Here is a 21,961-nt window from a genome sequence, read left to right on the forward strand (position 1 = left end):
CTGACAGCACCTTCACCTTCAACCCAATGGTTTAGACTTTCGTCGTAATCTGGGGATTCTTGGTCAGAAAATTCTTCAACAAATTCACTTTGTCACGACTCTGAAAGGACTTGTGTGGCCATTATCCATTGCGTCCTGACAATCCTTCCCTCCATTATGTCATGGCAGGTTATCCGGAATTTTGATGGGTGGTTCACGATCGGTTTGCTTTTTTTTAATTTTTACCTGTACCTAAACACCTCAAAAAATTATTAGAATAAAAAAACCACGTTCAGCTCTTTATTACTTAAAAAAATCAATATAATTTATTTATTTTTTTCTGATTCCATGGACATTTAAGCACACAGGGGGGGAAGGAAAGAGTGAAGAGAAGACTGGGCCAATTAGGCCTTGTTACATAGGAAACGCTTAGAAATCAAGTTTCATGACAGAAATTTAGTTGTGGATGAAAGTCGGCTGTATAGTGTATTATTACCTGTTCTTCACGATGGTATAACTCTTCAAGTTCATAACCCGGCACGAAGGGGTGAAAAAGGGGCGAAAAAGGGGCGAAAAAGGGGCGGAAAGGGGCGGAAAGGGGCGGAAAGGGGCGGAAAAGGGGCGAAAAGGGGCGGAAAAGGGGCGAAAAGTCAGCGATTTCGTCGCGATTTGCGTAGGGCGATGGCCAAACTCATTGGGGTGAGAACCAATCAGAGAACGCCACACGGGTCACGTGACAGCTCTCCAGTCGGAGGAACTGGGGGAATTGTGGACAAAATGGTGATGGCCACAACCCAGAAGTACATGTTTTTGCAGGGTTCGAGAGAAAAATCACTGTTCCGCTACATAATCGTTAATCGTACACTGCAATTTTGACTACTGGTGATTTCACACCAATGTCATTGACTGTGTAGTGGACATTACGGTTGGAGAACTGCTCGTGCAAGCGGTCATTGGAGTTTCATTCCTGCTGCCGACTTTTGCGATTTCCTCAGCCCATCCATTTTACCGTGGCCGACAATGGAAGAATGAAGACCCCCCCCCGCACAGGGCGGTCGGACGTAAGGAGGTTGGGGAGATCCCGTGTAAACAAACCACAACAGACGGACAAAGTTCAGAGAGAATATATTACATGTCATGATCAAAGCATGCAAGTCAGGCACAGGTACACTTACAGTCTTACACAAGCAAGTCAGGTACACAAGCGAGTCAGGTTACAAAAGCAAGTCAGGTTACACAAGCAAGTCAGGTTACACAAGCAAGTCACGTTACACAAGCAAGTCACGTTGCACAAGCGAGTCAGGTTACACAAGCAAGTCACGTTACACAAGCAAGTCAGGTTACACAAGCAAGTCAGTTTACACAAGCAAGTCAGTTTACACAAGCAAGTCAGGTTACACAAGCAAGTCAGTTTACACAAGCAAGTCAGGTCACACAAGCAAGTCAGGTTACACAAGCAAGTCAGATTACACAAGTAAGACACGTTACACAAGCAAGTCACGTTACACAAGCAAGTCACGTACACAAGCGAGTCAGGTTACACAAGCAAGTCAGTTTACACAAGCAAGTCAGGTTACACAAGCAAGTCAGTTTACACAAGCAAGTCAGGTTACACAAGCAAGTCAGTTTACACAAGCAAGTCAGTTTACACAAGCAAGTCAGTTTACACAAGCAAGTCAGTTTACACAAGCAAGTCAGGTACACAAGCGAGTCAGGTTACAAAAGCAAGTCAGTTTACACAAGCAAGTCAGGTACACAAGCGAGTCAGGTTACAAAAGCAAGTCAGGTTGCACAAGCAAGTCAGGTTACACAAGCAAGTCACGTTACACAAGCAAGTCAGGTTACACAAGCAAGACACGTTACACAAGCAAGTCACGTTACACAAGCAAGTCAGTTTACACAAGCAAGTCACGTTACACAAGCAAGTCGGGCACAGACACCGGCACAAGCAAGTCAGGCACAGACACCTAGATGGACACTATTCACCATCACTTGAATCATCACCTGAACCATCACTGTGATCGTTCACCAACTCTAGTTCAACTGCTGAATCTTCAACATTTTCGCAACCTGTACATGAGCACAAATCTGTGCAACGAACATTTGCACGACGAATTTACACTGGTTTGCCAAACATCTGCTCTTCTCACAGCCACAAGATTCATGGGATAACAGGCCACGTGGAGCTACATCACCTGTATACCACCTCACGGATACGCATCCATCAATTACTTGCCATCCATTCTCATTGGGGTCAGGGATGTCCATAATCCTGCTCAATGCTTGCTTGTTGAGGTATGTTTGGTAATTGACGTGAAGGATATGTTTCACCAATGCGTCTTGGCAAGGAGGAATCCTTTGCTCACCCAGGGCTTTGGTGCAGAAGAGTCGATGGCGTGCTTCATTCAGGGACGAGCACTTCACACCATACAGGCTGCAGACGAATTTCTCCAACGTTTCGAACACCTCACAGGAAACCGTAACACCGTCACCAATTTGTGCGAATGTCTGTAGAGACTCACTGTTTTGCAGCATGAGCTTCACACCTTTTCGTTTGCCTTTGCCAACGAAAGCACTTGTCGTGTCGCATCCAGTGAACACTTGATACCCCAACACAGACCGGGCCTTGGTGGAACCCATAGTGTTTTCGATGGTGGTCAAATTGAGAAGCCTTGCGGTTGATCCCTTGCCCGTTTCAAATATGATGGTGCTTCAAGGAGAAAACATGAGATATCACCCCTGTTCTCTCTTGTTGGCTGGCTGACAGGAATGGGCACTTCTCTGGCAGAGGCATCATCAGCACTCCAACTACCATGATGGGCAATCTTCCTCTGGATATTTGTTGTGTAACAAAACGCATTATAGCACAACTGGTGATACCCACCATCAGGGGGAACTCTTCACATTCCCAATCTCCCAAACGTTGCCGTGCCAATTCGCTTTCTGGGCAATCCACGTCCACGTTACACCAGAGTTTCCCACTTTCCTTGATTTTTGACCAGCTTTTGTGCCTCAGTTTTATCAGTTTCGCTGTGCGTGGGGCTGCCCTCACATGTACGATGCACTTCATATTCCATAGATGTCTTGTAAACAGTGAAAAATGTCAAAAAAAAAATGAAAATATTTTAGGCCGATCACCACATGTTATCCATGGGCGCGGCCATCTTGAACTGCCTCCACATGCAAGTTTCTCCGAATGGAGAGCTGTCACGTGACTGTGTGGCGTCCTCTGATTGGTTCTCACGCCCAATGAGTTTGGCCACCGCCCGACACAGCTCGCGACAATCGCTGACTTTTCACCCCTTCGTGCCGGCTTATGGACTTGAAGAGATACCTGCCCAGGTATTGAGGAGATGCCCAGATACCTTATACCATTGTGAACAACTGGTATTAATACACTATACAGCCGACTTTCATCCATAAGTAAGTTTCTGTCACGAAATTTCACTTCCCAGTGGAACGTAACACGGCCTAAATTGAGGAATAGCACACGAGAATTGGTGGATGATGGTGAAATGGCAGGAATTTTGTATTTTTTTTAAACACATAATGAGAAGTGAACAGAAAAGAACCATCATAAATATATCTGGGAAAAAAAATTACAGGCCCAGACCTGGAATCAAACCCAGGTCCTCTGGAAAGCAATACCAGTGTTCTACCATCCTACTCTTCTACCTTCCATCTTACTATCATCTGAGCTATCTGGGCAACCTACTTGCTAAGTAACACAATTCTTCCACATATATAAGTGCCACTCTTTTCCCCCCCCATTGCTTCTGGGGCACTCGCTGCAGCTAGGACCTGCTCTCGAGAGGGTCCCCCCACAGGGGGAAGACTATGTGGTTGACCATGGTTGTTGTTCCTGTTGTCCATTAGGAAAAAAATTAGCACTTACGAGTATATATGTGGAAGAATTGTGGTGCTCAATCAGTGGGTTGTTCAGATACCTCAGATGGCAAAGCACTGGTATGATTTTTTTTGGAGGACCTGGGTTCAATTCCTGGTCTGGGCCTGTAATTTTTCCACATATATTTATGATTTATGATGTACAGTATATGTATGTATGTACACTAATAAAAGGAAGTGTGTGTGTCCTCCATAATTCCAAAACAATAAAACCTCACAGCCTGAAACTCTGCATGGAGATGAAATCACTGCTGGACCACAATTCTGAAGTTTCACGTCGATTGATTCAGCAGTTCCAGAGAAAAACAATATTTAATATTTTTCTTAAATCTAATATCCAATATAGAGGTCCAAAAAATTTCCCATTTTTCCAATATGGCTGCCACACCACGTGACCTATGACATCATAATTATCATCACAACATTCTACATGAGTAGTTGCACCAATGGTGAAAATTTCGTCTCAATCCGACAAGCGGTTGCAGAGAAAAACACGAGTTCTGTGCGGACAAACAAACAAACAAATTAAATTTCTCGTTGAGCAAGGAATTGCCGGAATACCTTTGTCATATCTCCATGATCTCTGAAAAAACAAAAACCTGGAAATCAATTTGGTTCTTATAAGTCGATAGTGTTACTGTTTAATGAGTTATAGCACTTAGTTTGGTCATGATCATAACTTGGAAGTCAATCGGACTTGAAATGGCGTTTTTATCGCAGTTTGAAAGTTTTGACCCCGACCCCCCTGACATTCGACCCCCGACCGCTAAAGAAGGGTGTTGGTGTGACACCCCAATGAAACATATGGTTGGATGCAGAATTGGAAGATGCACATTTTGGATTTGGTTTGAAGTCGATACGACCATTTTAGCGGACGTTATTGCGAAAATAAGAATTTCGGTTTTTTGGTGACCTTGACCTTGACCTTTGACCTAGATTCACCAAAAACAAGTGTCTAAGTTGGACCATGGCCGACGTCTGTACCCAGTTTGGTCATGATCGCTGAAACGGTGTGGCTACTACAGGGTAAACAAACACACAAACAAACAGATCGACAGACAGACACACAGAATGACACACACAACCGACCAACATAATTTCCGAAATCCGAAGGATTCGGGCAATTAACAAACATACAAACAAAGACAAACAAACAGACAAACAAAGACAAACAAACAAACAAACAAAGACAAACAAACAAACAAACAAAGACAAACAAACAAACAAACAAACAAACAGACAAACAAACAGACCCAAATGCCGTCCCCTCTCCCTCGGCGAGGGTCATAAGATGCATACATGTCGTGATAACAAGGAGATATCTTTATATTCAATAACTTTCATCATCCTACCATGTCTGTAAGTACTTTGGGCCACAAACAAACGGATCAGCCCCTCGTGCATGAGAAAGGAGGTGATTACGAGGGGGGGTTTTGATTGAGAATTTTTAAGATAATGAAGTGTGTAGACAAAAGTGAAGAGTTTCTCAGCAGAGTAGACAGTAGTAGGACCAGGGACCACAGTCTGGAAGTGAAGACGAGGAGAGTTCAGACAATAACGAGGAAAGGGCCTTTTTCCCAGAGAGTAGTTAATGGATGGGAATGGCTCCTGTAGAAATGTAGTGGCAGCATAAAGAGTAGTAGTAAAAAATTGTAATGAGATAGGTCCCTAGGAATTGGGGGTAGAGGGGGCACAGGGATGTTGGTGGTAATTGCGTGGTGATGGGTGAACGGTCTCCGCCCTCCGGTGTTGGTGTAGCGCAGGCACGATGACAGGTCGACTGACGCACGAACGACGCAATTTTGCGGAGAACTTGAATTTCGCGCCGAGTGACGTCACCCGGTACGGATGACGTCGGGCGCGCGCTGCGGATCTTGCGATTGCGGAGCCGCGTTCCCGATTTGCGCGGCGCATCCTTTACTCCCGTCCGTCCGTCCGTGAGATCCGGTGGAACAACAAAGCGATATATTAATATATTATATATTATCCCGAGATCGTGTAGTAGATTATTATAATTGCTTAAATAACGCGTTAAAGAGTCACCGATCGAATGATATCGTCATTGGCTCAGTCCGTTTGTTTGTTGGTATTCTTTGTCCATCTCCGCGACGCTCTCGGACACGAACCCTTGGAAGGAGGGGGGAGGGGCGGGGAAAAACAACAACAACAACAACAACAACAACAACAACAAAGGACCAGGATGGTCAAGCTGAACTAAGCCGGATCCGATTACTTTGCCGACATGTCACGGATGGAGCTCCGCGTGGGGAGCAAGTTTCGGCTCGGGAGGAAAATCGGGAGCGGATCGTTTGGGGACATCTACCTGGGTACGTCGATCCGAGACCATTTTATAGCCTCTGGCTGATCTGTGATGGTAAACACTGTTCTCCTGATGGTCACGAATACAACCTTAACATTGATAACACACCCAGCCGTTATCATCATGTATTATATCATCATCAATGCCACCTACAGCCGTTATCATCATGTATTATATCATCATCAATGCCACCTACAGCCGTTATCATCATGTATTATATCATCATCAATGCCACCTACAGCCGTTATCATCATGTATTATATCATCAATGCCACCTACAGCCATTATCATCATGTATTATATCATCATCAATGCCACCTACAGCCGTTATCATCATGTATTATATCATCATCAATGCCACCTACAGCCGTTATCATCATGTATTATATCATCATCAATGCCACCTACAGCCGTTATCATCATGTATTATATCATCATCAATGCCACCTACAGCCGTTATCATCATATATTATATCATCATCAATACCACCTACAGCCATTATCATCATGTATTATATCATCATCAATGCCACCTACAGCCGTTATCATCATGTATTATATCATCATCAATGCCACCTACAGCCGTTATCATCATGTATTATATCATCATCAATGCCACCTACAGCCATTATCATCATGTATTATATCAGCATCAATGCCACCTACAGCCGTTATCATCATGTATTATATCATCATCAATGCCACCTACAGCCGTTATCATCATGTATTATATCATCATCAATGCCACCTACAGCCGTTATCATCATGTATTATATCATCATCAATGCCACCTACAGCCATTATCATCATGTATTATATCAGCATCAATGCCACCTACAGCCATTATCATCATGTATTATATCAGCATCAATGCCACCTACAGCCATTATCATCATATATTATATCATCATCAATACCACCTACAGCCATTATCATCATGTATTATATCAGCATCAATGCCACCTACAGCCATTATCATCATATATTATATCATCATCAATACCACCTACAGCCGTTATCATCATGTATTATATCAGCATCAATGCCACCTACAGCCGTTATCATCATATATTATATCATCATCAATACCACCTACAGCCATTATCATCATGTATTATATCAGCATCAATGCCACCTACAGCCATTATCATCATGTATTATATCATCATCAATGCCACCTACAGCCGTTATCATCATGTATTATATCATCATCAATGCCACCTACAGCCGTTATCATCATGTATTATATCATCATCAATGCCACCTACAGCCGTTATCATCATGTATTATATCAGCATCAATGCCACCTACAGCCGTTATCATCATGTATTATATCATCATCAATGCCACCTACAGCCGTTATCATCATGTATTATATCATCATCAATGCCACCTACCTTCACTGTTATATCGGTACGTCATATTACTTGATGTACACCATTCACCTTTAACCACAGTATCACTGCGTACAGTACAATTCTGCGACATCGTTGACCTTCCGCAATCTGCATGCGCCTTTCAATTACAATTTCATCGTCTTCATATTTAAAATCACCGACACCCTCCCCCCCCCTCCTCCTCCCCCAACCCGAGATGATGGGTGATGACGTCACGGCATTATGTCGTTGATTCCTCCACGCGCTGACAGTAAATTGTGACCTGTTGTAGTCAAAGCTTCCATTTGAATTTGAGAAGCTGTAGTTTACTTGCTCGTAAACGAGGACGTTGTCCCCCCAGGTAAACAGGTAGTGAGTGGAGTTGAATTTACCTTTCTCACCTTATTCCCAACAGTTTTATGCCAAGTTCAGGCACTCGGGCGCACTCCACCACGACCAAGCCACTTGATCTGTTGATGTATTAATTAATTATTAATTAATTAATACATCTGGTCCCTTAAACTCCACGCTGATGTGATCCCACCGAGTACAGTACAATGTATTAACATTCACAAAACATACAGGTATAAATGTGTGAGGTTGAATTATATTCCTTCCTCGAAATCTTTTAATTCGGTAGTTCGTATTTATTATATTGATTGCTCCGGTTTGATTTGAACTTTTAAAATTGATTGTTCAATTCCGCATCTTTGGATGAATTTCCCTGAAATGAATGGTGGAATGTTTACAAGCTGTGACCTCGAATGGCTTCCCGTTTACTGGTGCATTGGCTTCAAGTCAAACGTTTATTTCAATTCAGAGGCAAGACGCATATTGGCATGATACACGTCCCTTGTACTTTTTTGTATGCAGTCGAGGCTCATGGAAGAGCTAGTACACTGAACGTATCAGGACGTGACAGGACAAAATGAGAAAAAGAATGAGAGAGAGTGAGAGAGTGAGAGAGTGAGAGAGTGAGAGAGTGAGAGAGTGAGAGAGTGAGAGAGTGAGAGAGTGAGAGAGTGAGAGAGTGAGAGAGTGAGAGAGTGAGAGAGTGAGAGAGTGAGAGAGTGAGAGAGTGAGAGAGTGAGAGAGAGAGAGAGAGAGAGAGAGAGAGAGAGAGAGAGAGAGAGAGAGAGAGAGAGAGAGAGAGAGAGAGAGAGAGAGAGAGAGAGAGAGAGAGAGAGAGAGAGAGAGAGAGAGAGAGAGAGAGAGAGAGAGAGAGAGAGAGAGAGAGAGAGAGAGAGAGAGAGAGAGAGAGAGAGACTTTTGTAACTTTTTATTATAAAATAGAAAAGAAAGCCCCCAAATGGGAGTTACATTTTCATTTCAGGGAAAAAAAGAAAACCACGAAACAATTTCTGAAGAAAGGAAAGGATGAATCGGGTGGATTATAATATACAGAACATTTCACAAAAGGATAAACATTCCTCTCGGACTTTAAAAATAACTTGCTTTAGACACCATTTTGATTCGATCTGTGGTTATCTTCCAGTTACTGGAAAGAACGCAAAATCCAATTTAACACGACTCATTACAAGGTTTTGGAACAAAAACAAAGCATCTTCATCATTTTCTCCAACACCATCAAGTTTTCTTTTCCTTGACTTATATACCGCCATCTTTGCCTGAGCAAGCAGGAAATTGGCGAACACAGCATTGGAATTTTTGTGTGGGATATCCAATCCGTAGATGAACACACAAGTGTTAAAAATCAAACCAAACCTCACAAAACAAATCCGAAGTAAAATAAATAAAGGTGCCAACCGTTGGCATTCAACACAGATGTGAAAAAGATTTTCAGATTTTTACAAAAAGGAGATTCATCTACAATCAGATTTGAAAAACGGTGTAATAAGTGATTAGAAGGAAGGATCCAGTGTACTGGTCTCCATTGGAGGTCACCATGTCGTGGTGGCACAGGAGGGTGATAAAAACCTTTCCAGTTACAAAAACAATGGGGAGAACAAGGTAAGAGGTCTCTCCATCGAACCTTCTGCTGTGTTATTTGCCGTTGCGAAATAAATTTTACACAACCCAAATAAAGGTATATGCCTGGTGTTGGCTTAATGGTTAGGGTGGTGGGCTTAGGATCCGAGAATCCTGAGTTCAAATCCCACTCGGCTGTTGAATTAATACCAGGTGGGGTTGACTCTGCCTGTCATCCTTCCGAGGTTGGCAAAATGAGTGCCAGCATGCTGGTATCCTGTGTCGGAGTGGCGACCCGTCCAGGATTGTACCCAATAGCCAAGGAGACTGCTTCGGCAGCACCAACGCTCTGCACAGAGTATGGTCCCAGTGGATGGAAATAAAGGTCTTTTTGTTTGGGAAGGCCATTGAAGCCTACGTTAAAAGGGGGACAAGGAAGAGGGCTGGCAAGAGAAAAAGCACATACGAGTTCAGGAAAGGGAGAGAGAGAAGGTATTGGATGTGCATTTTGTTCATTGTTTTGGTGGTCTTGCTCCCAAGCAGGTGCGAGCTGTGTGTATGTCCAAAGCACACTACATAATATGCGTGCCACGATTCGAGAGGATCGCACACCGACCAGGATTGCCAATGTGTTGTAGTAATCAACAATAAATCTTTTCGATCGGCTTTATTCTCACAAAACCCATACGCATATCTACAACAACATAAATATACATAGGTAAGAATAACAAAATACAATAACTTGTACACATAATACTGAAGGCAAACTCCATACTCTAATCCCAATTACATTCCTAATACAGTATACTACATACCATTACTGTTCCAGCACGACCCTCCACGGAGCACGCGGCATACGAGTCATCACCAGCCACCGAGTCATCACCAGCCACCGACCCCCATACACAGTGCTGCCACATCCGCCCAATCTCCGTTGCCGCCAATCACAGTACGGCACTTCATTATCACAACATTCACCCCCTTCCGAGAAATCTATCTCTATAAATCTAGTCTAATAGGAGGACGAATGGTGCGACCGAATCTTCTTGGCACTGGAGGGTTATCCACAGCATCTGATTGCTGTGGAGTTGCAGGAACCATATCAGGAACGAGATCACCCCCCTCTGAGCAGGGTGCGTCTTGGGGACTACCCTGGGGAATTACATTTTCTTCAGAAGCCTGAGGTAGAATTTGGGGTTCACTCTTGGATGGGGTTCCAATTGGGGCTAAGTGTCTAACAGAGACCGTAGTTTCCCTGCCATCCGGGTAGCGAATATGGGCATAGTAGGGTCCTGCTTGGAGGAGGTCGACTTCATCCACAAGGGAATCAGTTTTATTCGTGCGTACGTGACGCTTCAGCAGGACTGGCCCAGGATTGCAGAGCCAAGTAGGCACCGAGGCTCCCGAGGAAGAACGACGAGAATAGTTCAGAAGTCTTTCATGAGGGGTAGCATTGGTTGCTGTGGACAACAGTGAACGAATTGAGTGGAGAGCATCAGGCAGAACAGTCTGCCAGCATTTGATGGGTAGATTACGGGATTTTAGAGCCGTTGTGATTGCCTTCCAAATGGTACCATTGAACCTCTCCACTTGGCCATTCCCTTGAGGATTATAGCTAGTAGTTCTGCTACCAGCGATCCCCCTACTGGCAAGGAAGTCTTGTAATTCCTTGCTCATGAAGGAGGGTCCCCGGTCCGAATGAATGTAAGCCGGCATTCCGAAAATAGCGAACAGCTGACAGAGGCACTTGATAACCGTGGAAGTGGTCATGTCGGCACAAGGAAATACAAAAGGAAACCGTGAATATTCGTCCACAATGTTAAGAAAATACTGGTTCTTATCTGTACTCGGAAGAGGCCCCTTGAAATCCATATTGAGACGCTCAAATGGCTGAGTAGCTTTTATGAGTCGAGTCTTATCTGGTTGGTGAAACTTGGGCTTGCATTCTGCGCATATTCTACAAGATCCAACAACCTGCCGGACATCCTCCACAGAATATGGCGTATTCTTAGATTTCACAAAATGGTATAAGCGGGTAACCCCTGGGTGGCACAAGGCTTCGTGGAGGTTAAACAGTGAATGTCGATCGTGGCATGCCATCCCACAATAAGACCTGGAGAATGTATCAGAGGGAATGTTTTCTCGACCAGGACGATACACAATGTCAAAATCATAGCAAGATAATTCCATCCTCCAACGCATGAACTTATCATTCTTTATCTTATTTTTATGCTGCTTATCAAACATATAGCTCACTGATCGTTGATCTGTCTTTATAGTAAAATGTCTACCTGTCAAATACTGTCTCCAGTGGCGAACTGTTTCAATAATAGCCTGGGCCTCCTTCTCAATAGAAGCATGACGACATTCGGGTCCCTGAAGGGTTCGGGAAAAGAAGGCTACCGGACGTCCTGCCTGGGTGAGGACTGCAGCAATTGCTACATCCGAAGCATTGGTCTCAACTTCGAAGGGTATGGATTCGTCAATCGCCCTCACCACTGAACCTTCAATGTCTTGCTTAAGAAGATGGAAAGCCGCTTCTGCTTCCCTTGTCATGGGAAATGTAGTAGTGGCACACAGTGGGCGGATCTTGCTTGAGTAGTGATATATCCACTGTGAATAATAGGCAAAGAAGCCAAGGATGCGTCGGAGCGATTTCATGTCCCGAGGCACAGGCAAATCCTGTAAGGGTCGGAGTCGTTCAGGATCCGGGCGCATTTCCCCTCCTTCCACCACATATCCGAGAATACTGAGCCTGTTAGTTGAAAAGATGCATTTGTCTTCATTGTAAGTTATATTCTTTCTCTTCGCAGCCTCAAGAAATTTCGTGAGATTAGCATCATGCTCTTCCTGAGTCATGCCGCAAATAGTAATGTTGTCTAAGTAAGCAAATGTTCCAAGCAGTTCTTCTTCTTGGATGAATGAATCCACGATACGTTGGAAGCAAGCCACTCCGTTGGTGACGCCAAAGGGAACCCGAGCAAACTGATAAAGGCGTCCACAGGCCTCAAACGCGGTGTATGGCTTATCTTCATTTCTGATGGGGATTTGATGATACGCACTACGGAGGTCAATCGTACTAAAAACACGGTATTGAGCAATCTTGTTAACAGTGTCATCTATACGAGGCAGAGGATACCCGTCAAGAAGTGTAAATTTGTTGATAGTTTCTGAATAGTCCACGGCTAAGCGTTTCTTGTGAGTTTCGTTCTTAACGACAACAACCTGTGTACGCCAAGAGGAGTTACTGGGCTCTATAATACCTTCCTTCAACATCCTTTGAATTTCCTTTTCAATGAATTTACGATCATCGGGAGAGTACCGGCGTGATCGAGCAGCAACAGGATAACAATCAGCTGTCAAGTTGGCAAACAGTTCTGGAGGGTCAACACATAGTGTACTGAGTCCACAGATAACAAGAGGAGGCAAACTACCTCCATATGTCAGTGTAACACTATCATGCAGTCCCTGAAAATCCTGGCCCAAAACTATATCTGAACACAGCTGAGGGAGTATGGACAGACGCACATCTTGGTAGCACCGACCGTTTACTTTGATATTGACTCGACAGAACCCTGATGTCTGAGCGGTGAAGGAAGTAGATGCCATGGAAACATTGCCTTGGGTGTGATGTACACTTAAGGAATGGCACTTAACGAGGTCGGGATGGATAAAACTTTCTGAACTACCACTATCCATAAGGCCATCCAATTCCACTCCATTGAGCGTGACCCTCACAACCGCCTTTGATAACACCCCTGGGGCAGCGGCAGAAGACACAGCCGCTAGCGTTGCCTGATCAGAGGAAGTTGCACAAGCACCAGTAGCTACTGATGAAGTACTACGGCACACTTAGCAAAATGACCCTTTTTCTGGCACTTATGACACACAGCCTCTCGTGCCGGACATTTTACACGTGGGTGTTTTAAAAAACCACAAAAGAAACATTTAACTCCCGTAGCAGCCATTACAGTTGTGGGTTCCACTTCACCGGTATTCTGATTGGATGAGGCAGCACCCAATGAACGGAAGGGTTGAATAACACAATAAGATTCTGAATTTCTTTGGGCTGAATCTAGAGATCTCGCCTGATCAAACATGGTAGCTAAATCTAAAGTCTTATTCTCTAATAGATGTTGTCTGATCAGTGGTGACTGCAGGCCGCTAATGAAGGCATCCCTGATGGATTCTTTGCAATGTTGAGTTGCTGTTACAGCCCCAAAGTTACACTCTTTACTTAACGTTTTCAGAGTCAGAAGGTATTCATCTAAGGACTCTCCGACCTGCTGGCGGCGAGTTGCAAGACGATGGCGTGCAAACACTTCATTAGTGGGCTTTACGTACTGTGACTGTAAAGTACGGATAGCCTCATCATAAATGGTACACTCTGATATAGTTTCGTATAGTCTTGGTGAGACAAAATTTGTAAGCAGACTCATCTTATCCAGATTATCCTGTGGTAGAGCTCCCAGGAAGTTTTCGAACGTCTTCAACCAGTGTTTCCATTTTTGTGCCGCCGTGGGTGAACTGGGATCCGAATCCAGCCTCTCTGGTCTCAGCAAACACTCCATTCCAGTGTAGGCCTCGGCGCTCTTCTGGTTCAATCCAACCAGGTAAGTTTTGTGAGAATAAATTATTGTTGTAGTAATCAACAATAAACCTTTTCGATCGGCTTTATTCTCACAAAACCCATACGCATATCGACAACAACATAAATATACAGGGTAAGAATAACAAAATACAATAACTTGTACACATAATACTGAAGGCAAACTCCATACTCTAATCCCAATTACATTCCTAATACAGTATACTACATACCATTACTGTTCCAGCACGACCCTCCACGGAGCACGCGGCATACGAGTCATCACCAGCCACCGAGTCATCACCAGCCACCGACCCCCATACACAGTGCTGCCACATCCGCCCAATCTCCGTTGCCGCCAATCACAGTACGGCACTTCATTATCACAACACAATGCATCAGCTCCGATCCAGCTGCCGTTTGGGCTGAGAAGATCTGCGACAGATTTAACGCCCTTGTCGGTAAAGCGTTGAATAAAACACCCATCAGGAGGCATATCATGGAAAAGGTGGTTGTAGAACAAAGGTTCTTCCAGAAACATCTGTTTCGTGTAAGAATGTGTAGCTCTTGTTATTGTCAGAGCTTGCCACGCATTTTGCATGCTCTGATAGAAACCAGAGAGGGGGGATGTGTCGATTTTGGAAAGGTCCATCAGGAAAAGAGAGTGGTCATAGCCTAGCCTCCCAGCCTGTTGCAAAAGGTGATGAGCAACGTTGACCCATGGTGGAGAGGGTCGTATGTATAGCATGCGAAGAGCAACCGAGAGTCGAAAGGCCATTAGCCGGCTCTTTATGTCGACCAGGCCTTGTCCTCCATCGGTCAGTGGTAAACTGAGGACCCCAGGTCGCAGCCAGTGTTTTCCATCCCAGAAAAAGGACACGAAGCACTTCTGGAGCTGTTGAAGCAACACCGCTGGAGGATGCAGCACGAAGAACCTGTGCCATAAGGTGGAGGCCACCAGTGTGATGACCAAGACCCTTCCACGATATGACAGTTGTGTGATCAGACCTTTCTATTTTTGCAGTTTACCCTCAACAAACTCAAGCAGACCAGCCCAATTTTTTGCTACTGTGGTATTATTACCTAAGAACACTCCAAGGTAATTCACACCATCATTGGCCCATGGCAGTGGAGCAGGAAGTCTTGGCGCTAAGTAGCACAACGGACCGAGCCAAAGGGCGCTTGTTTTGTTCTAATTTACTTTGGCTGAAGAAGCCTTTTCAAATAAGAACAAACAATAACGAACGACGTTAATGTCATTGATATCTTGTACGAATACACACACGTCATCGGCGTATGTCAGTACCTTGATGGGCCATTCAAGCTGGGACAAACTAACCCCTGTTCGTCTACAGCGCAAAGAAACCAGTAGGGGTTCGATGGAGAGAGCATAAAGCAACCCGGAAAGAGGGCAACCTTGTCTAATTCCCTTGTTAATAGACAAAGGTGCAACATGTTCATTGTTTATCTTAACCACACTATAAACATTATTGTCTTCTTCTTCTTCTTCTTCTATAAACAATATTGTATAGTATTTTAATATAAGAGATGAAGGTTGAAGCAAGTCCAAACCACTCAAGTACTTCGAAAAGGTACCGATGGTCAACACGGTCAAAGGCTTTCTCCTGATCAAGGAAAAGAAGTCCAAAATCTTTAGGGTTTTCCTTGCACAGTTCAATGATGTCTCTCACAAGGGAGATGTTGTCAAAGATGGAACGTTTTGGGACACAGTAACATTGGTCTTCTTTCAACAACGAGGATAAATAAGGAGTAGGTCGTGATGCCAGGACTTTTGAAAATATCTTATAGTCCGTACATAACAGGGAGATGGGATGCCAATTTTCAATACTCAGCATGTCTCCCTTTTTGGGGATGAGGGTAAGAAGAGCTCGCCGGCAACTCTGAGGTAGCTCTCCAAGCTGGCAGCTTGCGTTCAAGGTGTTAATGAGTTCTGGACCCAATAGGTGCCAAAACTTCTTGTAAAATTCGGTTTTAAATCCATCCAATCCAGGTGCTTTCCCAATGGCAAGGCCGTGCAGGGCAGTGCCAAGTTCATCCAAGGTGATGGGTCTTTCCAGTTGGGAACGCCCATCTTCACACAACACTGGCAGGCCTACGGAGATCGAGGCGACACCGACAGGATTTATTTGTTCCATTGAATATATTTTCGAAAAGTATTCCTTCACGAAAAGTTTGATTACTGGTTGTGTAAAGATAATGGATGAATCTGCTAATCGCAGCTGAGAAAGCTGTTTACTGGGAAGACGTTTCTCTAAGGAAAAGAAGTACTTGGTTGATACGTCTGCCTCATTCAGGTGTCGCACCCTCATCCGAACTGAGGAACCACGTGCATTCCTCTCGTTATTTCCTTTAATAAGGACTGTTTCTCAGTTAAGGTTTTTTGTATGTTGCTATTATTTTGTCCGATGACCCGTTGGAGATGTAAAATCTCGAACTGTAATATTTTCTTTACTTCATGGTCAGCCCTTGTTGAGAAAAACTGATACTGTTGACAGAACCCTTTAATTTGGGTTTTTACTAAATCCCACCATATCAGCTGTTATTGGAACTTCTTAACTTCTGTTCGAGGAGAGCCGTCCAGAAGGATTCAAAGACCTGAATGAAGTTGAGGTTTTCTAGTAAACTGTTATTGAATTTCCAGTGAGAGCTCCCTGGACGTGGTTTAGAGAGTTGAATAAAGACTCGAGCTTGGGAATGGTCAGAGAAACCAGAAGGCACGATATCGGATTTATAAACTCCATGTAATAAATGAGAATTTACAGAGATGCGATCAAGCCTCGCAAGTGAGATGTGGTTGTTTAAACAACGACACCATGAGTAAGACCGATCAGAAGGGTGCTGTGTGCACCAAATATCATGGAGATTATATTTCACAATGATGTTTGCAAAAAGTTTTGCGGTACATGGTTGGGGTTCCGGCCCGTTCCGGTCAAATGAAGCATTAACAGTACAGTTAAAATCGCCACCCATAAATAGACAAGTCTGCAAATCCAGTGTTTACAGGGATTTTCTCAGTTCGGCAAAAAAGGAGATCCGCTCGTCATTTTTGCTTGGAGCGTACACATTGAGAATTGTGAACTTGACCTGATCGATAGAGAAGGTCACGGAGGCAAGGTGTCCATCAATAATACTCATAAATTTAAGGCAGGACGGATGGAAATGTTTCCCAAAGACAAACATGATGCCTGCCTTCGACGTGGAGTTGTTACTAAAGAAACATTCCTTGTCCATAAATAGTCACCACTGAGCCTGAACAGATCGGACAGCAAGGGTCTCTTGTAACAAAGCTTTGTCAAGACTGTTGACCTCTACCAACTGTTTAATTTGGATCTTGCGGAGCGGACTCCCACCACCATTAACATTTATTGTTCCAATCTAGAAACTGGCCATGAGGAAAATAACTTCTAAGAATAAGATCAAAAGTGGGATAATTGATGAGGATCCCTTTTCACCTTGGCAATCAGTTTTTTTAAGCGGTGACAGTGTGTCTGGTGGAAACCGAATAAGTCGGGCTTCCGTACGATAGCCTGAGCACACTCAAGGAAGGACGGTAGATCTGGAAAGTATTCCGTCAGGTTTATATTGCGTTTCCTGTATGTATTTTGTAAGAAGAGTCTTATTTGTTAAGAGGAGGTAGGACCTTGACTGGTCGGCTTCTCCACCGTTTCCACCTGACTGTTCCTGTTTGCTTCCTCCAGGTCAGATTCGTCAGAGTCGATTTTAGTTTCCGAGTCACACAAGCTTGTACCGTCCTGCATATCGATACTGTCATCAGTATTGATACATGGATCTGTACTGGTTACCACGTCTATGTGCTCTAACATTGTGGGAACATCTCCTGGTGAAGGAATGGAAATAATCGGGGATTTGATGAAACGGAAACACCATCAGTGGATGTAGAGATCTCGCTTCCCTCGACCGTAACGGTGTTATCGACCTCCAACGGCATGGAGGTATACAGTACTTTGGGGGTCTCTCGTAAAACATCCATTTTAACATTTCCTGCATTTCCAGCTTCACCACGTGATGGACTGGGAGCAGTTACAGGGTTAACATTTGCTTCGCTATTTCCTGCTGACAAGGATTCAGGGTTAACATTTACCGAAGTGACAGCAGGTTCATCACTAGTGGTCTGTGTATCACCGTCGATGGACTTTCCAACAGGAGAGTTTTTAACGAGTGAAACAGTTTTGTTTACTGCGATAACAGGTAAAGCGGTCTCTGTTAGGGAGACGTCTCTGTTCTCACCGGCAAGTAGGGTAAACTTGTTGGTCGTCGGTACCGGGGTCCTGGTCCATTCCGGGTCCATTCCGGGTAGGCCTTGTAGAGTGACGTCAGTCACAACTGCAGGAACATTACCGACAGATTCCTCGTTTGTAAATGCTTCCTTCTTCTGGGTTAAACGACCATCAGGAAAAGTCTTTCTCTTCCTTGATGAGACGATGGTGAAACCATCCCAAACATTCGTTTTGCTGTTTGGACGATCGGACTGGGAGGACTGGGAGAACTGAGAGGCCTGAGAGGCCTGGGTCTTATTACCGGACACGGAATTCGCTTCCCTCACAGTCGAAGAAGAAGAAGAAGAAGAAGAAGAAGAAGTATCCTTATTGACGAGGTTTGTTTCATCGTTTGACGAGGTCGCCTTTGGGCAAGATCGTTTCAAGTGTCCGACATTACCACATTCGAAACATTTCAGGGTGTCAGTGGTTACGTAGACCTGGTAATCATGATTATCAATTTTGAGTTTTAAAACGATGTTCAAGGTTCTTTCAGCATTGGAGGGAGGAAGCACCACATAAGCTTGTCTCCGAAAAGACATCACATGCTTCGTCCGATCGTCCTGGCTCCGTAAAGGTAACATAGTGATCTGAGAAACCACAGGACCATAACGAGATAATTCGGAGATCACTGTCTGATTCTTCAGGAAAGGAGGAGCGTTCGAGATCATGACCTTCACGGCCGGTGTGTCGAGAGGGGAGACGAGCACGAAATGTCCGTCATCTGTTGATAGTCCGGTAGATACGATTCTGTGAACCAGTTCTGTCTCAGACACGAAGATTACCACACGTTTGTTCATTCATGAGGCTGCACGAACTTTGTCAGTACCGACTATGTTTCCTGTGGCGATAACGAGATCCTCGACGCTGACGTCGTCGGGCGGGACACAGACGACGCCATGTTTTAGTGTTAATGCTTCAAATGCCGAATAACGGGAATACGAAGTAATGTTTAGGAAGGGGGAGGAGGGGTGATTACTCTCGTGCAGTAATTAAATACGAGCCGAGACAGGTTAACAAAGGAAATAAACACAGCTACAGTGAGGAAAAAACGATCAGTTGAATGGCCGGGATAGGCCGCCAACTAAAAGCTATCCACAAAGAAGCTGTGGGCTCTTTCTCTCTCTATCTCGGGGAAAAGGTATGTGAGGAGAAAACAGGGGAAAGGGGAGGGAAGGGGAAGAGATGAACCGAAGGGCAAACCGTGAAATAACAAGGACAGATGGGCGGGGTGGGGTGACGACGGCGCAAGGGAAGGCATAAGTGCGAGGTCTAACGAAGAGGGGAGGGTGGGAGCACAAATAACGATGCGTAGAAGGAAACGAAGGAAGGGAGGTGAAAAACGATGCGAAAGGGGATAGAAAGGCGAGAAAACGGGGCAGATCACAGCTCACCAAGACCACACAGCCCCCATGACACTCCAATCGACTCACCAACAGCCAGCAGGGGGCGAGAGAGGGCGGGAGAGAGAGAGAAGAAAGGGGGGAGAGAGAGAGAGAGAGAGAGAGAGAGAGAGAGAGAGAGAGAGAGAGAGAGAGAGAGAGAGAGAGAGAGAGAGAGAGAGAGAGAGAGAGAGAGAGAGAGAGAGAGAGAGAGAGAGAGAGAGAGAGAGAGAGAGAGAGAGAGAAAGAGAGAGAGAGAGAGAGAAAGAGAGAGAGAGAAGAAAGGAGAGAGAGAGAGAAGAAAGGAGAGAGAGAGAGAAGAAAGGAGAGAGAGAGAGAAGAAAGGAGAGAGAGAGAAGAAAGGAGAGAGAGAGAGAAGAAAGGAGAGAGAGAGAGAAGAAAGGAGAGAGAGAGAGAGAAGAAAGGAGAGAGAGAGAAGAAAGGAGAGAAGAAAAGAGAGAGAAAGAGAGAGAGAAAGAAAGAGAGAAAGAGAAAAAGAGAGGAAAGAGAGAAAGAGAGAAAGAAAGAAAGAGAGAAAGAGAGAAAGAGAGAAAGAGAGAAAGAAAGAGAGAGAGAAAGAGAAAGAGAAAGAGAGAAAGAGAGAAAAAGAAAGAGAAAGAGAAAGAGAAAGAGAGAAAAAGAGAAAGAGAGAAAGAGAGAAAGAGAGAAAGAGAAAGAGAGAAGAGAGAGAGAGAGAGAGAGAAAGAGAAAGAGAGAGAGAAAGAGAAAGAGAGAGAGAGAGAGAGAGAGAGAGAGAGAGAGAGAGAGAGAGAGAGAGAGAGAGAGAGAGAGAGAGAGAGAGAGAGAGAGAGAGAGAGAGAGAGAGAGAGAGAGAGAGAGAGAGACTTGACTTTTATTACAAGAGTATAAAACCCGATTTATAAAGGAGAAACATTTTTCATAAGGACACAAAAGTTACATATTCAAGAATACAAGTTACATCATGAGAGCAAAAGTGATCAGTCTGTGATTAATAGACCATTTTGAACAGTACAAAGTGCATCGTTTCGAGCCCACACACTTTTAAAAATGCACATTTTGTTTATGGAAGTGTGAAAAGAAAATTCCATTTTAATACGGGCAAAAACGATTCCTTTAAAGTTTAAACAAAGCCAGAAGGTTATCAGCACACCCTGAAATATTTTCAATTTTTGCTTTCCTTGTGCGATATATTGACTTATTTGCTGTGGCAATGAGAAAATTGGCCAAAATCACTTCCAGTGGATGTGTTTTGGATCCAAAGCCAAAAATAAAAACTTTTAAAGTGAAGTTCAAAGAAAGCTTGGAGTTCACAATTCACAAAGCAAACCAAACAAAGGGATCAAGCGTGCACGTTCAACATAAGCATGTGACAAGGTCTCGAGAGTTCCACAGAAGGGACATTGGTCAGGTATTTCAGAGGAGAAAACATGTAGGAGTTTATTGGTCGGTAATACCCAATGTGCCAGACTCCAAGACAGGTCAGCAGTTTTCTTTGGAATAAGAACATGGTAAAAGGCTTTCCAGTTAGGGTGGAAGGGGTATTCTGGAGGCAAGTAGTTGTGGCACTTCCTTGACTGCCAAGTTCCTAAAGAAGGTCGAATTGCTTTCACACAGGCCTGGTAAATGTGACGTTTCCTCAGACCTACTTGTGGTGTGATTCCAAAATGTATTTTTTGGTAAATATTTTACAATTGAACCGGAGATCATGACAGTGGGAGTGAGTACGAGATTTGGGAAGAGAGGATTTGATTCGCTCACAGTTGAGCAATCGCCAGTGCGAGGAGATCTCTCCCAGTGTACCTTAACTCTGGTACACCTGAAGTACTTCTATAATAAAAAAGATACTTGGCGGTAGGACCGTATGCCAACCTTGGTTGCTAGTGCTACAGCACTCAACCATCTCGTATTGTCAATCATTACATCAGAAACGCAATGGACACCGTTCTGAATAAAATGATCGATAAAAGAACGTTCCGTTCTTATTCTTTTAAAAAGATAGTTGTAAAACAGAGGTTCGTTCAAAAACATATCTTTGTTGTAGGAAAGATAATCATGGTCAACTATAAAAACACGCCAAGCATTTAAAATGCTATTATAAAAAGGTGGAAGCAAGGACAAATCAATACATTTCGTATTCATTAAAAATAATCCTGATGAAAAGTCAAGCATACCAGTTTGACGAAGGATGAGAATGGCGGCGG

General features: G+C 44.1%; 1 protein-coding gene across 2 annotated transcripts in view; it reads left to right on the forward strand.

The window, feature by feature from the left end:
• Nucleotides 1-5,740: 5,740 nt before the first annotated feature.
• LOC147012025 (casein kinase I-like) overlaps nucleotides 5,741-21,961 on the forward strand; it is a 93,177-nt gene continuing 76,956 nt past the window's right edge. For both annotated transcript variants that reach the window (XM_085858021.1, XM_085858022.1), the window contains exon 1: nucleotides 5,741-6,212. In XM_085858021.1, coding sequence (XP_085714147.1) covers nucleotides 6,128-6,212 — 85 coding nt within the window. In that variant the 5' untranslated portion in view covers nucleotides 5,741-6,127. The remainder of the gene's footprint in view (nucleotides 6,213-21,961) is intronic.

This window comes from Eptatretus burgeri, chromosome 15 (assembly GCF_056783735.1).
Source record: "Eptatretus burgeri isolate ZD-2024b chromosome 15, Ebu_testis_v1, whole genome shotgun sequence".
NCBI lineage: Eukaryota > Metazoa > Chordata > Myxini > Myxiniformes > Myxinidae > Eptatretus > Eptatretus burgeri.